The sequence below is a fragment of the Gopherus evgoodei genome, chromosome 13 (assembly GCF_007399415.2).
Source record: "Gopherus evgoodei ecotype Sinaloan lineage chromosome 13, rGopEvg1_v1.p, whole genome shotgun sequence".
Lineage (NCBI taxonomy): Eukaryota > Metazoa > Chordata > Testudines > Testudinidae > Gopherus > Gopherus evgoodei.
The window spans coordinates 14,068,038-14,085,898 of NC_044334.1; the positions used below are offsets into that span (position 1 = coordinate 14,068,038).

At 42.5% G+C, this 17,861-nt stretch overlaps 1 protein-coding gene across 2 annotated transcripts in view; it reads right to left on the reverse strand.

Moving 5' to 3' along the window:
• The window catches only part of GALNT9 (polypeptide N-acetylgalactosaminyltransferase 9), a 205,036-nt gene that overhangs the window by 152,536 nt on the left and 34,639 nt on the right, over window positions 1-17,861 (reverse strand). The window contains exon 2 of one of the 2 annotated variants that reach the window (XM_030583466.1): window positions 9,908-10,088. In XM_030583466.1, the coding sequence (XP_030439326.1) occupies window positions 9,908-10,088 (181 nt within the window). Of the gene's footprint in view, window positions 1-9,903; window positions 10,089-17,861 lie in introns of those variants that run through there. The other variant, XM_030583467.1, reaches the window with a different exon arrangement.

Consider the following 17,861-nt stretch of genomic DNA (forward strand, 5'->3'; position numbering starts at 1 on the left):
AGCCTTGTTTTAATACGGACACTAACCAAACTACTGCTAAGGATGATTCATCCTCCAACTCCTCCTTTGCGGTTTTAAAAATGCTCCAAAAGCAAAAGTTCCCTGCACCATCCTAGCATTAGGGGTATTAAAAATCTCTATCGGGGCACGGATTTTGAAGCTGGTTGAAACACTTTAACCAGGTCACTTCTCACTCAGCTTTTCTCAAACAGAAATCATCCCAATTTGTCACGATCTTCCTATGTAATTCTGTCCATTCCATTTTTAATCTTGGACACTCTATGCTATATATTCTCTGTTTTAACAAGGTCATATCTGAAGTTGAACAGGTTGGCCAGCACGGGACATCATACTCCAAATGTGGTCTAAGCAATGCTTCATAAAGAGCTAGCCAATTATCCTTGAATTTATGTAGAGCTAGTTGAAAACTTTGACAGAACAGTTTTCCATCAAAAAATGCAGCCAAGTCAAAATTGAAAAGATGTGCAGGTACATGTTCATTCTAATGACTTTTTTTTAAATGGGAAAAAGTCAAAATGTTTCATTTTGATGTTTTTGATATTTTTTTACTTTTATATTACATTAAAACATTAATTAAATATATTTTAATTTATATTCATTCGGACTGGAGAAGTGTGGCCGGATGGTAGTAAAGAGAGGGAAGGTAGTCAAGACTGATGGGGTGGAACTACCAGCGGGCCACATAGCAGACATACAGACCAGCTACAAGTACCTTGACGTCCCACAGTCACATGGAAACCACGATGAGGAGGCAAGGAAGACAGCAACATCCAAGTATCATCAAAGGATAAGACAGGTCCTGAAGAGCCAGCTCAGTGGGAAAAACAAGATCCACGCCATTAACAGATACGCCCTGCCGGTTATCAGATACCCTGCCGGTATAGTGAGCTGGCCAAAGGAGGACATGGAGGCTGCCGATGTGAAGACCCGGAAGCTCCTCACAATGCACAGAGGTTTCCACCCCAAGTCCAACACCCAGAGACTGTATACCAGCCGGAAAGAAGGCGGGCGGGGCTTGGTGAGCGTCAAAGCCACTGTCCTGGACAAAACCCGAAGCATCCAGGAGTACATCAGTAAGATGGCCCCCAAAGATGAGCTGCTGAGAGAATGCCTGAGGCAGCAGCAGACATGGGACGAAGACCAAGCAGAAGAAGTGCCATGGCAAGACAAGATCCTGCATGGGATGTACCATCGACAGATAGCTGAGGTGGCTGACATTGGGAAATCCTACCAGTGGCTGGAAAGGGCTGGATAAAAGACAGCACTGAGGCACTGATCATAGCAGCACAGGAACAGGCACTGAGCACCAGATCCATTGAAGCAGGGGTCTACCATATTAGAGAGGACCCAAGGTGCAGATTGTGCAGAGAGGCCTCAGAGACAGTCCAACACATAGTGGCAGGATGTAAGATGCAGGCAGGAACAGCATACACTGAACGGCATAACCAAGTGGCTGGCATTGTGTACAGGAACATCTGCACAGCGTATGGGCTAGATCCTCCCAAGACCAGATGGGAGATTCCACAGAAGGTTGTGGAGAATAGCAGGGCTAAGATTCTGTGGGACTTCCAGATCCAGACAGACAAGCAGGAACTGGCCAATCAACCAGATATTGTGGTAATAGATAAGGACCAGAAGACAGGTGATAGATATAGCAGTGCCAAGTGACAGCAACATCAGGAAGAAGGAGTATGAGAAGCTGCAGAAGTACCAGGGCCTGAAATAGGAACTAGAGAGGATGTGGAAAGTGAAGGCCAAAGTGGTCCCAGTGGTGGTAGGAGCACTCGGGGATGTGACTCCTAAGCTGGGTGAGTGGCTCCAACAGATCCCAGGAACAACATCAGAGCTCTCTGTCCAGAAGAGTGCAGTGCTAGGAACAGCTAAGATACTGCGCAGAACCCTCAAACTCCCAGGCCTCTGGTAGAGGACCTGAGTTTGAGGAAGACACATACCACCCATAGGGGTGAGAGGGGAAATTTTATATATATATAATTTAACATTATTGTATTTAATACATACTATTTCATATTCATACATACCAAACATTTTGATGGTCCCAAATCTACACTTTTTGGAATTTTCATTTTGAGGGAAATTTCAAAATATCAGCATTTTGTTCAGATTCACAATGTTTTTTTTTTAATTTCAGAATTTCCATTCCATGGGAAATTCTGGTCCTGACCAGATCTAGATTTGTGCCAGATTAAGAGTTGTTTCACACTGGTGGATTGTTAATCCTATACTTCAGTCTATACTGCCCAATCTGAATAAAATTTTTAAATTATGAATTTTAACGTGAACTATCTTAATCATCTTTCCCCAACCTATGGGATGGAGACCTGGGGTCACCAGACTACTCCAGAAGTGAGGCATGAGAACAGTGCAGGTGAAGTAAACTTTATAACTTTGGATCTGCCTCTCCCCAATAATTGATCTTACAATAGTGGGTAATCTACCCAATGCTCTCTGAAAGCAAATAATCTTCCATCCCTGCTCCAATACATCTTCTAATGCAGATGGCCACAAGAACAGCTCCTTCAGGTAGAAACCCACAGACCAAAACTTCTCTTCTTGTCTTCCATGGCACTCAGATAAACTGAAAGTGTGATTTGCCCCGGTAAAACTATCAATGGACACCCACCACACTAATACCACGCAGCTATCTTCTTGGTGGGGAACAAGTTCATCATACTCTGTAGGAAAGAGAAAAATGTCTAAAGTAAATGTGTGCTCTTGCAGCCATGAAACTAGTAAGTCTTGAAGGCCTGCAGCACTGAAGGACAATCCCTGACGGAATGGCTGGTTTCTAACAAGAGGCCTTAGAGATGGTTGATGTTATTAAACCCCTGAATGAAGAAAGCAGAGGTCTATTTACTAAGTCTTTCCCCTTGATAGCCCCATTTGATCAATTCCAGAATCCTTTTGATGGGTAATTAAAAAAGCTTTTCCTAAGGTACAGTGTGCAGTGAACCATTAATTACTTTTCAGAACCTCAGAGATGCAATTCCTTTGCTATTGTGAAGCATTAACAGCAAACAACTAAAATGTCTGCCACTATAAAGGGGCGGAATAAATTAAAGTAATTTCTCTAAGACCTGTGTTCTCTGCTCTTTGTGGCTGAAAATTTCATTTCTTTCAGCATTAATAAGTTTGCTCTTTAAGGCTACATTTTCTCAATGCAAATATCCATGACCATAACACAAAGGAATAACTTCCTTGGCTCATATAGCCGCTAGACTGAATCCATCTATTACAGTGTTTCTCAAACTGGGGTTGCCGCTTGTGTAGGGAAAGCCCCTGGCAGGCTGGGACGGTTTCTCTACCTGCCCCGTCTGCAGGTCCGGCCGATTGCGGCTCACACTGGCCGCAGTTCGCCGCCGCAGGCCCATGGGAGCTGCTGGAAGCGGTGGCCAGTATGTCCCTCGGCCCATGCCGCTTCCAGCAGCCCCCATTGGCCCGGAGCAGCAAACCGCGGCCAGTGGGAGCCACTATCAGCAGGACCTGCGGACAGGGCAGTTAAACAAACCAGCCCGGCCCGCCAGCGGCTTTCCCTACACAAGCAGCGACCCGAGTTTGAGAAACACTGATCTATTAGCATTATGGCTGTCACTCAGCTACCACAATGTGTAGGCATGCAGTTGCACAAAAGAGATCGGTTAAATTATGGATCCTCACCTAGTGGCCATAATTTATCATAAAAGCCAATTTAGCTCTTATGGAGCTCTAGGATCATATTAACTTTGTTCAAGTGTGTGCATAATGCATCACAGCAAGTGTTTTTGACAAAAGGGAATATGTGTGGATGTGGCTAGGTCAGTGGTTCCCAAACTTTAACAAACCTGTGAACCCTTTTCACTAAAATGTCAAGTCTTGCAAACTCCCTCCTAAAAATGAATATTTCCAGGAACTTTCTCCTTTACCTGAGTATAAATTATAAAAATAGTGATCTTGGAAATAATAAATTTGTTTTTATGACATGCTTATTACACACTATTTATTATTAATTATTATTTATCTTAACAGTATTTTTATTACATTATGAAAACAGCAACACTCTTCCAAGACCTTACTTTCATAGCTTGTATCACTTGGAATAAGCCTGTAATAAGACAAGACTCCCATGTTTCACCAAGGAGTATCAGATGTGAAACAGCAGGAAGGGGTTTAAGAAGCCAGCTCAGAGTTCCTTCTACACAAGAATTCAGGTCTTGAGTAGTCCAGGAAAACAACGCATGTTACAACAAAGCTTAAACTTGTTCTTCATAATAATTCTAAAAACAATACTAGCTGCCTATTTAATTTTTAAAAAAGCAAAAAATGTCTACTTCCCTTTCCATTTCTTATAAGGAGTCTTGAAGTTTAAATCTCCTCAGCCTGATAGATATGCTTGCTTTGATCTGCTTAGATCTTGGAAGTCCAGGGGCTCCAGGTTGCTGGCCCCGTGCTGCCCAGGTCCCTAGGGACCGCTCTGTCCGCCATTAGGGAATTTTTTTCTGAGGACCCCCTGTAACATTTTGCGAACCCCAGTTTGAGAACCACTGGGCTAGGCCTACACTAGCAGCTGGGCGGGGGGTGGGGTGATTCCCAGCTTGAGGAGACATATTCATGCTAGTTCTCACCATGGTAGCAGTATCGAGCAGCGGCACGGGCTAGCTACCCCAAGTATGGACCCACAGGGTCCAGGTGGGTTTGCAGCTAGCCCCTGCCACCCCAGCTATTTTTAGCCAGTAAGCTCAATGAGAGCTAGCATGAGTAAGTTTACGGGAGCTGGGCATTGCACACCCATCTCTTAGTGTAGAGGCAGCCTCTGTGTATTACATAAAAACACCTAGGTTATTTATGTTGCAAAGTCAAGCCCTGAGAAGTCAGGAAATGCTGGATTTACAGTTGCCTGGGCTACCTTAAATTGGACCCTGTGCATCCAATCGGTGCACTGAATGAGGCAAGAGATGTGTGGGAAAATATAGTATGTGATCATGCAATTGAAGAATGTATCATAATGCATATGCATAAGCAGGAAGTATTAAGATTACCTGAGCAACCGTAAAACTGGTATTTGCTAACTTTTCCAGGGCTTGACTTGGAACCTAAATAACTTTCTTTTTACATGTTTTTTTTGTATGCAGTTTCCTATGTGCGGTTCTTGTGGCTGGGCTGGTTTTTGGTTTTGTGTTTTAGGAAAAAGGTAAAACCAAATTCTGCTGTGCACAACTGTAAACCCACTAGCAGCCGCGTTAGTCTGTATCCGCAAAAAGAACAAGAGTACGTGTGGCACCTTAGAGACTAACAAATTTATCTGAGCACAGTATTTCCAAACGAGATTTCTCTATTAAACATTTCCCCAGAGAGACATCCACACTGTCAGTACTGGCTCAGCTAGGTTCTGCCATAGAAGACTGAAGTTTGCCTCCTGTCCATGAGTAAGAATTACAGCAAAAGAACAGAATATTTAAACATGGCATAGGAAGTTTTGCTAATGCTTTACTGCAGCTGCCCTCTGGAAGGAGCAGGAGGTTTAGCATCCCTGTATCACTACTGAGCTGACTACCTATATGCTGAGACACTTGTCTGTATTATGCTTTTCATGGCAGCAACAAAACGGATAGCTTCCACAATAAGTGCTTTTTTGTGCACTGCAACAACACTGAGAAACTGCTGCAAGAAATATAGAGCGAGATGAAGGGGGAACAGAGCAAATAAAAACAGAAAAATGCATTAGTCAATAGCACCCACAGATTAGCCTAGCCAGTGAACAACCTGCATATATTAATAATATACTCAGCAGCAGTGAGGGCTGCTTGTGGAAGAGCTACATAAACCCTTACTTCCTTCTATATTCCCTCTTCTTTTGGCTTGGGCCTAACTTGATGCATAGTGAACATTTCTGAAGTTTCCGTCTGTTTTGTATGAAGGGGGATCAAAACAGTTCAGCCAAAAGTGTTCATTCCTTAGGTGTTCACTGCAACAAAAATAATCCTGTGCAACTCACTTGGCATTAATGTGGATTTTATAACTACTTTTATAGGATTTCCACTGGAATGTAGATAGCTAATTGAGACCATTATTAACTAACTGAACCATAAATTTTAAAGCATTGCCATGTATTTTCACAAATCTAAAAGACATAGAGAACATTACGCTGACAAAACCAAGCTGCAAAATGAAATCCCAATTTAGTCCAGTGCAAAATGTTTCAGCTGAAAATGTGTGGAAAATCACCCTGAGTCATAATTAATCCAGATGACTATACACCATTTTACACTTGAAGGTAATATGTAAGTATCACTTCTGATATTCAATTCTTGCATCATCCCAGAGCATGAACAGTTCAAAATTGCTAGAACATAGAAATTGACTATGAAATTATCTAAGTGATGGTCAGTAGTCCAACAACATGTTCATCAGATTTGGTGCAGGTGAAATGCAGTGTGAAATCGGACTTCTCAAAATGCTGTTCAAGATCAAATCTAATTAGCTCATCTAAAAGTCCATTTAAAAAAACAATCCCGCCTCTGGAATACGTGGGATGCCAAGAGAAGACGAAGTTGAGATATGTTGCCTACGCCACGTTTAGGTCAAAAGGTGATTTTTATTGCAATCAAGGGAACAGTAATTTCAAGTGAACTATTTACTGTAATTAATTCCATTTGGCACATGACAATAAAATGCCTGAAAAATTGCTGCCTGCTTCTGTGCTGATTAAGCGTTTCCCCATTTATGGGGAAGGGTTGTTTGTCCTTCGAGTTTGAAGGTCTCGGTGACAACAGCAGGCGGAAAAGCAGAGAAATGCAAACATACAGGAAAAGCAGCTTGCTGGCAGGATTACACAGGTTTGCAGATTTCTTCGCAGACGAATGACACTGGGAGTTGCTACAATTTAGTACCCGGCATTGGTTCCATCTGGCTGTGTGTCCCCCTTGTGAGACATGCCTGTCCTGTTTATTGCATAGATGAAAATGCATCAAGAAAAGCCATTATATTGCTGGACATTTATTTAAGGTGTGCTAGGAAGAGTTACAACTAGAATGCTTACCCTAGCTCTATACAGAAGCTGGACAAAAGTGGTGAAATTTACAACCATTAAAATATAATGAAAATCAATATTTAAAGCCACATTTTTTTCCCAAAGGAGCAGTAATATGTGGGAGTTTATCTATTTGCATATTACAAGCTCCACATTTGCGTGGCAGAACTGTATTCGCATTCATAAGTTGGGTATAACAATCCATGCAAACAGCCAGCTGATCAAAAATATTCCCAGTCTACATCCACAATACCTACATGTGTATGCAAATATGGGAGTTTGAGTGGGCAAAATGGAGGATAGACTGGGACAGAAGGATGATTAGAAGGACAGGGCACTGATGTGGGACTCAGGAGTTCTGGGTCCGGTTCTGAGATCGGCCGCAGACTTCCTGTGTGATTTGTGGACCTTAATTCTACCCTATAAAATGGAGATACTTCCCTATAGTCACAGCAACATTCTGAGGATAAAATCTGTTAATGACTGTGAGACGCTCACTGATGATGTCCACATGAGTACCAAGGAAGACAGAGAGATAAGGAGTCCTTTGGAGTACAAGGTTTTACCTAAGAATTTAGGGTGCGATTTTCAAACCCTCACTTATCACTAATTTCTAATGAGAACTGGGCATCCAACCCCCTTAGTCAGCTTTGAAAATTTCAGCTTTAGTGTAGGGATGAAACTGCACATCAGTCACACCATGGTAGATTTGTTAGGATGCAACATTCAGGTATAACACTGAACAATGGATAAACCAGAAAAGTAGCTCTTGATAGTGTTTGCTCTTGTCCCTGTCTTTGTGTTAGTACATGGCTCATGTGGGACACCGTAGTTTTGAACGCTTCATGTCAGTGAGTGTTCAAGTGTGAGTTCCCAAGTGTATCTGGTGTTTCAGTGCTTTTATGTCCGTAGTTGCCAGAATCAAAACAAGGTTGCTTGTGAGAATCGTAATGGAAAAGTGAAATCTAATCAAATTTGCCAATTGAATGAAGATAGAATCTCCCTCTGATACACACAGATTAAACTCAGCCCTATCGCTGAACTTTCAGTCATTTTTCAAAGCAAATTCAAACTAAAAGGTTTCTTGAGGCTTGGACATGTCTCGATATACCTGTTTCCAGGCCTAACTAGAACCACCCCAAGAGTGTCCAAATATCACATAGAAAACAGCTCTCACAGTATTTCAGACATTTTATGAGACAGTACAATCTTATGGGAATCTCAACCAAAATGGGGGCACCCAAAGGGTTTGAATAACCACAGATGCTTATCTGAACCAATGGCCAAAGCTTCTAAGTAGAGCCGAGTCAGAGCCAAACTCCAATTCCAGCATCACCAACTCGAAACCCCCCTAAATTTTGAAGAGTATAGCACCTAGATCCAAACTTTGCAGCTGTTGCTTCTTTTCATCTTTTTAGTGCTTCACTCACCCATATTAACTAACTACTTGAGTTTATTAACCAACAGGAGGCATGACCCAAACCCCACTGAAGTCAAATGAAAGATTCCCATTGACCTCAATGGTGTTTGAATTAGGCTTACTATATAATTTTAGTGGTCACATGATAATCCCATACTGGAGGGTTTACCCTTTCTCCAGGTGAATCCTATGCTGGATTTTCACCACCTGTTGAGTCAGGTGCAACATCTAAAGCAATATTCTTCTCTCTTTCTCTCTCTCCTATCTAATGTAAGATTACTTGTCCACACCAAGCATCTGAGTATGTGAATGCTGAGTCAATGGTTCTGAGACTAGATTGGCATGTAACACATCTAATGGAGTCTGTGGGTAGGCTGAAGTTTTGTTTTGCTACACATTTAGCTTCTGGCTTCTTGAATTCTTTAAAATATTTTTTAAAATTGTAATCTGCTCATAGAGCACAAGGGTTGTGCTTGACTAAACTTTTCTCCCCCCCTTAATACGGTACTTTTATTTAACTTTCACTTCTGCCTGGGTACCCCAACAGGGATTTTTAAACAGAAAATTATTATTACAAATTAATTAACTATTATTTTCAGTTTTGTCTACTGAGAGCAGCGAAGCATGCTGCCAATCGTCACTGCATTAAGACATTACTGATTGTCATTCTCAGAACGACTGTGAGCATGACTTTTCTGGAGAATACATAATGATAAAAATATGAAAGATCTGAAAGGCACTTAACACAACCTATAATAAATCAGTAAAAATATTAAACATAAAATTGCAATGTCAAATGCAGTGTAGACATGTGAAGAATGTGATATTATAGTGTAAATATGCACATTCCACAGACAGTAAAAAATCTTAAGTGCATCTCTGACTGTAATTAAAGGCCCCTGCTGTGACCGTCTTACTACTTTTTAATCACAATATAGACATTAGTAAATACCCTGCCTCTACAGTTCTTTCATAAGAACAACCCAAGTGCAATTAAACACAAAACATTTGATGTTTTCAATCTTAAACAATCAGTGTCTACAAAACAGCGCTGCATCTATTTGTTGGTGCTACCTCATCTTTCGTAATATGTGAATCCAACAGGCAGAGAGAAAGGCGCCTCCTGCTAATATCTGAGCTCATTTGGCTGTGGCTAAGGTTTTACTGTACAATGCTCAGCAAAGCTTCCACTTTGAAGTCATTACTGATCCAAAGGCATGGACATGCATATTGTGGCATTACTTGTAAAGTTAGCTACAGATGCTGACATGATATCCATGCTTGAGATCACAATTGGTCTTCATAGTTTTCATTACACTCAGGAACGTATATCTGGCTAACCTTTCAGTACACTCTGAACATAAGGCATGCATACAGAGCTGCAACCATGGTCAAAGGAACTACAATCACTTGCACTAATAAAAATGTAGGATTCAACTTACTTTTTTGGTCTGTAGTCAGGAATGGACCTATCCAGTGATATCCTGTCACTGAGCTGGGCATTGTAACCATATTCTTCGTACTTAGTCTCAGATTCATGACTGTCATCTCTCAAGGTAGCAGCCATTCCTCCCTGGCCCAAGCCTCCTGGACCTTCAACTAGTCCCATGGGCTTGGCTAGACCTAGAAAGAAATAAAAATGCAATTGAAAGGACAATATAGAGGAGGTAGCAATAGGGTTCTGTCTATGTGTTTGGGTTTTTTAAAACATTTAAGCAAATAATAATCTGTTCTGGAATTTGTATTACGTAAGCATACAATGACTGGATGAAGAAGGTGAGGATTAGAGCAAATGTTATCTCTAGGAATACTGGGCTAGATCCTCAGCTGAGGCAATTTAGCATAGGCTCAATCGTTTTCACTCAAACGAAATGCTGAAAAGACCATCCCTACTTGAGATGTTAGCCAATGAATAGTGCACCTGGTATTTTTTATCCACTAATGTATTAATGCTAATTTCAAGAAATCAATTTAAAAACAACTATAAACAGAGAAAAAAAACCATCTACAGATACATTGTCAAATGCATCTTCCATGGCAAAAGAAACTAATAAATAATCTCATCACATATCACAAACCTTAAGGGTACGGTTCCATTTTCTGAAGAGCTGCCTATCCATAAGTCATTAAAAGTTATGAACTTATTTATAATAGTCTTCTGGCTCCTGTACAGCAGCTTGCAAATATCTTTCAAATAATTCACAACACAGAGCAAAACAATTATAGCTAGAGCTAGTTGACATGTGCCAAATTAAGATGGTCTGAGAAAAAATAGTCAACATTTTCTCTCTCTCTCTCTCTCTCTCTCTCTCTCTCACACACACACACACGACAAAATTTTTAGTAAGAGACTGAAGCTTATTTCTCCTTCTCCCTTGCACGGCAGTGTAAGGTCTTTGACAATCTTGCCTTTACTACGTAAGAGATGGAACTCTTGGGTATCTCCTCCGTACCTCATTGGTAAGCTCTCCCCTCGTTGTTTATCCTCGCACCATCACTGGCACCGCAAATCCCTAGTTAGAGATCTAAGGTGCACTTACACAACTTGGTAGATGACAATAAGTCGGAGAGCTAAAATATTAAGGCCAACATTTTTAAGTTCAGGAGCCTACAGTGAGACACATAAAGCATACTTAGGCATCTAAATACAAATGATCTGCTTTAACACAGGTACTGAGCACTTGCAGCTCAGGTTTTCAATGCCTCTAAAAATCAAGCCACTGTTAGGCCTTGGCTACACTCACACTTTACAGCGCTGCAACTGGGGTGTGAAAAAACACCCCCCTGAGCGCTGCAAGATACAGCGCTGTAAAGCGTCAGTGTAATCAGGGCAGCAGCGCTGCACGCTACACCCATAAGGGATGTGGTTTACATGCAGCGCTGGGAGAGCTTTGAAATTCCAAATGTAGCCATACCCTGAGTTAGGCGCCTAAATGTGGATTTAACTGTTGGCACTCACATCTGAAAATATTTGTCTTAACACTGCAGGGAGCAATCTCAATGCAATTTGGGCACTTGACAGCCACTTGAGCCTTTGAAAATCTTCCCTGGTAACTCACAAGTTCATTGCCAAGTATCTAGTTAAGTTCCTCTTTATCATGCCCCTGAAATGCTTGATCGTCTCAGTGTGAATCGTGGGCCTTAGGGTACAAGGGACGGGGGACAAAGAAAACACTACAGCAAATCTTTCTCGGCATGGCCAAGCCATTGAAAAATTCAAACCGCTCTAGCCAAGAAGCCAGCTGAGGGTATGGCTACACTTGCACAAAGCACTGCCGCTTTCGAGTGTGGTCGCAGAGCCAGTGCTGGGAGAGAGCTCTCCCAGTGCTGCACATACTCCACATCCTCTATGGGTGTAGCTTGCAGCGCTGGGAGCCACGCTCCCAGCGCTGCGGCGCTGTTTACGCTGAGGCTTTACAGCGCTGTATCTTGCAGCGCTCAGGGGGGTGTTTTTTTCACACCCCTGAGCGCGAAAGTTGCAGCGCTATAAAGCACCAGTGTAGCCATGGCCACAGTTGTCAAAATGAAGGAAAAACATGAGGATCACACTGGCAGGATCTCATTATGGTTATGCAGTATGCGTGGGAGGTGAGCCCAAGGTCTGACAGGTGACTGACTTAGGCCATGGCTACACTGGCGCTTTATAGCGCTGCAACTTTCACGCTCAGGGGTGTGAAAAAAACACCCCCCTGAGCGCTGCAAGATACAGCGCTGTAAAGCCTCAGCGTAAACAGTGCCGCAGCGCTGGGAGCATGGGAGGGGAAGAGGAAAAGGCTGGAACTTTAAAACAGAATGTTTAAAAGGTGTCTTGTTTACTGAGGCAGAGAGAGGAAGGGCACAGAACAGTGACGTCTGGCTTGAGATAGAAGTTAGCTTGCATAAAAGTTCTCTAAAGCTGCAAATAAAACAGAACTCAGAAATACACAACATATGAACAACACACGTGCAGTTTGGGATGGAGAAACTCACCCGAGCACTCTGCCAGGGGAACCCCCAGCCCATCCATTTAACCGGCTTTAAGGGTCCTCTACGATACCAGAGCAGAGACCCGGCCCATGGTGTCCTCACAAGTCCCCTTGCACTTGCACATCTGCATAACCTGTGGATATGGCGGGTGCTGGCATCACTGGGATAATGTATCTGATAGCAATGGATGGGAGTCCATGTTTAAAGCCTCATTTATTAAATGTATTGTTCCTGTCTCTAAATAAGCCTCTTAGCTATTTGCAAGAAATGAACAGGAGGGTCCATATCAGTAATTGATACACCTGCCTCACCCTCCACTTCTCAAAATCCAATTTTTCCCCTTAAAAGTATATCTGGGAATCAAATGAGTGTACCTTAAAGTGAAAGTCTTGCAACAAGAGTAATGGATTAAAAAACACAAGGGGAAATTCAAGAAGTTAGCTCAGCTGGACTGCAGAAAAAAATTCAACAGCAGGCAGTTTTGGCAGGCAGGCACAGAACCTTTTCCAGCTCTGACAAACGTTGCAGCTAGTGGTCTTGGTGCTAGTCCAGCATGCAAATGCTGAATGCACCTTTCCATGTTCTGCTGCGCTGCCAATGCACGGGCAGAAAAGCCAGAGAATGTGCTTCTATACAGCATTCTGCAGCAATATGAGCAAAACTAAACAAAAGACTTGACGATCCAAAACATTTCTGGTGATTTCATGGAAGTTGGCTGTTTTGAAGCTATCCTTTAATTCATGGAATTGTTCAAAGTAAAGGTCCCACAAGCTACAAAGCACCTGGGACTCCTTTGTTCCTTTCTTCTGCTGAAACATTTATAAAACTGTCTGGTTGATACTGGCCATCCTCCTACTCTGTGGGCTAGACTACAACTTGAACTGCATCCCCCTAGTGATGGACTCCCACATCTGCCCTTAACCAAGCTACCTGAGCCTGAGGTCTGGGGGTGTAGTACCCAGTTACTCCCTCTCCAGATCAAGTGGGAGGGGAGGGATGGGGAACCGACACAGCTCTGGCTCCACTATCCTTCTCACTACTGGCCAGCATAGCTCTGTTGATGTGGAGGGTGTCAAAATTTGCTCCAGGTGTAGGCCAGTGGCAAATCAGTCTTGTCTTGCCCGTGGATTTATAGAGCAACAGGGCAGGCATTGTGTCTCAGAGGAGAGTCTGAATTACAATGCCTTCTGGGACTTCTCTTCCGTGAGAACTGTGGCTTACCCCACCCCACCCTGTGCTCAAAGTCACAGCTGAGCCCTCAGTCGGTGCAGTACCCAGCATCATGGGGCACAATGCTGATTGGTGCCTCAAGGTGCTATGCTAATAGTGATAAATACGAGGGGCTGTGGAGCAATATTTAAAATGTGGCAAGGGCACAGATTTGCCTTGTCCCCCTCGCTGGACCCTCCCCTTCCCCGGAGGAACCCATCTCTACCTGCAGCCTGACCCTGTGGGCACGTGTTCCTACACCTATCCCCACCAAAGCAGAGTGAGTGGAGAGCAGGGATGCAGCCTTGCCAAAAAGTGGCCAGACGGTGGCCCGGGTGGACCTCCTCTCAATCGGCGCTGCAGCCTGAATACTGTAGCCCCTGAAGCATGCTAGCTGCTTTGCAAACAAACACATTGACAAAGACAGTTCCTGCCCTTAAGAAGTTAATGTTCCCCCATGTAATTTACCGTTTTGCTCTGTGAAAAAACAGCATTACCGCATTCATCATGAGCTGCTATTCTTTATTATTCAACCCATTTATAGGAAATGCCCATTAAGCACCCCTTTTTCACTGAAACTGCATCAAAATGTTTTAGGAATCTTTTTCTAGAGTGCATTAACCTGCTTGTAGTTATCCCAATAAAACAGCTGGGATTGTATTATTGACCAACATACAACAGTATTACAGTTTTGCATTCTGCAAGTATAATGAGTAACTATAACCAACTATGCCTAAATACAATTGAGAATTGATTTTATTATGCCTATGATTCAGTCAGGGGCGGCGGCTCTAGGGTTTTGCCGCTCCAAGCAGGCTGCCTTTGGCGGTTTGCCTGCGGAGGGTCTGCTGGTCCCGCGGCTTCGGTGGACCTCCTGCAGGCACGCCGCCGAGGGAAGTCTGCCTGCCGCCCTCGCAGTGCCGGCAGAGCGCCCCCGCAGCTTGCCGCCCCAAGCACGCGCTTGGCACGCTGGGGCCTGGAGCCGCCCCTGGATTCAGTACATGCAAATGGAACAACTGTAACCAATAATGCTATGCCTTAGATTTTTGCTGCTGACAATTTTCCAACAGACCAGCTTTCTGTAGGAAAAATGCCAATTTGACAAAATCAAAACATTTCACGGGACCATATATATTTTGTTGAAATTTCAATGGAAGTGCATTAAAAGCGCTTTAACAAATGGAATATTATATCATCTGTATAAAGTTATAACATACTACGGACGTCAAACCAAATCTCTGGACCTGATTGAAATGAAGTGCTTCAATCAGGTTATTACGTGTTTCTCAAAAAAAAAAAATCAGAAATTCCATATTGTGGGAAATTTTGACATTTCTACTTTTCGTTCTCATTTGGGACCAAAGGAAATTTTGAAGGGTCTGAATCCCCTAGGAAATGGAAATTCTGAGTTTTGACCAATGCAAGTATTTAATATGATGCAACACTTTAAAATAGACTACAATGTAAAGCACTGATCCTGCACGCCCATACTCACACAAGTATTCCTTCAGAAAGCAATGGAACTACTCCCTTGAGATGCTACTTTATTAAGAATAACTACACGCAGGCTTACACTTCTTCCAAAACACATGATTTCCAGTAGTGATTAATGATTTTGAGCACCTCCATTTTTGTATGCCAACTTTAAAGGGGCTTGATTTTTCAGAAGGAGGGTACTCAGCACTTTCTAACCAAAATCAACCCCCTTTAATGAGACTTAAGTCAGGCACCCAAGAATTTGAAGAACTCAAAATCATTAGCAGTCACTTTATAAATACTTGGCTGCAATGTTTAAGTCACTGAAAGATCCTAGAGTATGAAGGTTTCTTCTTTAGGCTTACTGGCTCACATTCTGATGTCACAAACAGGGAGTCTGGTGGCACCTTAAAGACTAACAGATTTATTTAGGCATAAGCTTTCGTGGATAAAAAACCCACTTCTTCAGATGTATTGAGTCAGTTACACCAATGTACGGAGGGGGTAACTCCAGCAAAGCCAATGAATTTACACTGGCATAAAGGACATAAGTTCTGGCCCACTCACTTTGGTGGTAATGATAATTTTGTTACAATAGAAGATAACTGTATTTACCTCTTCTAGTTCAGGTTCTGCTTGTTTATGAGCAAAATCGTTGCATCCTGAAAGGCCTAAGGACAAGAGGAATCAAGCGTTCGGTATGTGGAGAGTCTCAAGCAGTCTGTTTGCTATTGTTCTCGCTAGAAAGATGGCTAGGTAACCCTGCCCAACCATGTATAATTGTAATACTTGAGTAGGCTTTATTCCCAAATCTAGTATTTTAACTGTTCATGCTGCTAATCTGATCTCGTTCTAGAAAACCATCAGAGTTGCACTTAAAAGATACTGCTGGGTTAGGTTTTTTTGCTCTCATTACCCCCATGCTACTGTAGCCTGCTTGCAATTATCATAATAATGCAGCAATATTGATCAATGTACAGCAGCAAAATAAATGATACCACACTGCTTCATTCTGCAAATACAATGTAAAAGTGGTTCTAGTAGCTTTAAATAAAAATGTACTATTACTTGTCCTACAGTCTCCATCCATATAGTATCTGCAAATGCAGTAATTACAGGCAATATGTTTCATTTTTATATTTTGCTAGTCAGCAGTTAGATGTAATAATCTTGTGTCCCATATAAGAGAGCATCTATATAGCATCTTTTGTCTCGGATGATGCCAAATGCTTTACAAATTGCTTTCTGTACAGAAATAACTGCAAAAGCCAGTAGCATTTGGCCAGGTCATGGCCCTTGATCCATGCATGGACAGTTCCCTCAGCACGTGGTCCTCCAGCATAAAAGAGAAGGGTGGGCTTGCCATCTCTGCAGCATGATTCTGCTTGGAGATGGGGTCAGGATATGAGGGCTGAGGAGCATCATATTGGGTGGAGGTGGAACCAGGGCTATAGAGATATATTTTCCTCATTCTTGTGTCCTGTGGTACTTTCCTGGAAACGGCAATACAGTTCAGGACTGTATTATCTGTTCTGCATAGCTCCCCTTCATGGTGAGGAACAAGTAGGAGAGTGGGTCAGCCATTGCTAGGGAGAGTCCTAGGAAATAGTGCTCCAAGGGAATATGGGAGACAGAGACCCAGTATAAGGCACAGGTTCTCCTATGTGTCCCAGAAGATGGCTCCAGGTTTGGGGCAGGTCCCACAGCTCTTTCCAATGGAGGAAAATCCTCACACCCCTGACAGTATGATTGAGGGGGATCCTCATGGAGATGTCTTCCTCCTTATTCACAGATGATCTAGGCCACCATGTGGACCCTTGGTTCAGTACTGCCTTTCAAGAGATACATTCACAGAATCTGCAGTGTCATGTCCCACAAGCACCTAGGGTTTCCCCACAGAAGTCTCCCATCCAGTAGCAAGCCAACCTACTCCTGCTTAGCTGATGAGATCACACTACGCTGTAATACAGCTGAGAGAATCCAAAGAGCACCAAGTGCTCAAACAAGCAGACATCTCAAACTACCTGGAGCTTGGCTAATAAGACTGCACAGCTGAAAAGCCCTTCAAAGCCTGGTTTTATTAAATCCCACATAATTTGCTTTATAAGTGACAGGAAGTTTATTCACTATGAATAATCATCATTTTTCACAGATCTCAAGTAGAAAGAACCCACGTACATTTCTTTGGTATTTCAGACGCTGAACTCCTCCCTGTCACAAAACCGAGAGACCAGTAAAAAACAAATGAACAAACATCAACACCATATTGTACAAGCAGCCACTTAGGAATGGTACAATTCTACAGCTCATCCAGATTCAGAAAACCTATGGGAAAGGTGTAAAATCAACTGAATATCAGAATCAGCCCCCCAAAAAGAGAATGGTACGAAAATGCAGTTCATCAGAATACACACATGCCTTATCCAATTTCATAGTCAATAACAGATGCCAAATCTTTGCCGTATACACACATTACTGCATCAGTGCAATTGCAGGTATTTAGTAAATGAAAGCAAGGTGTCACTTCCGAAATATAATGAAGGTTTTACTAGTTAGAGAAAAAGAATTCAGTGTAAGAAACTTCGCTTTTATTAGCAAAATAGATGACTTGTCAGTCCTGTGCGGTGGAGTGTGAGCAAGGATTTCAGCATAAATAACATTGTCAGCTCCTTTAAAGGTCTGATATGGAACAGAAAGTGGTTAAGTTAAAATAGCATTTTATACTCTGTAAGTCTTATTAATAGA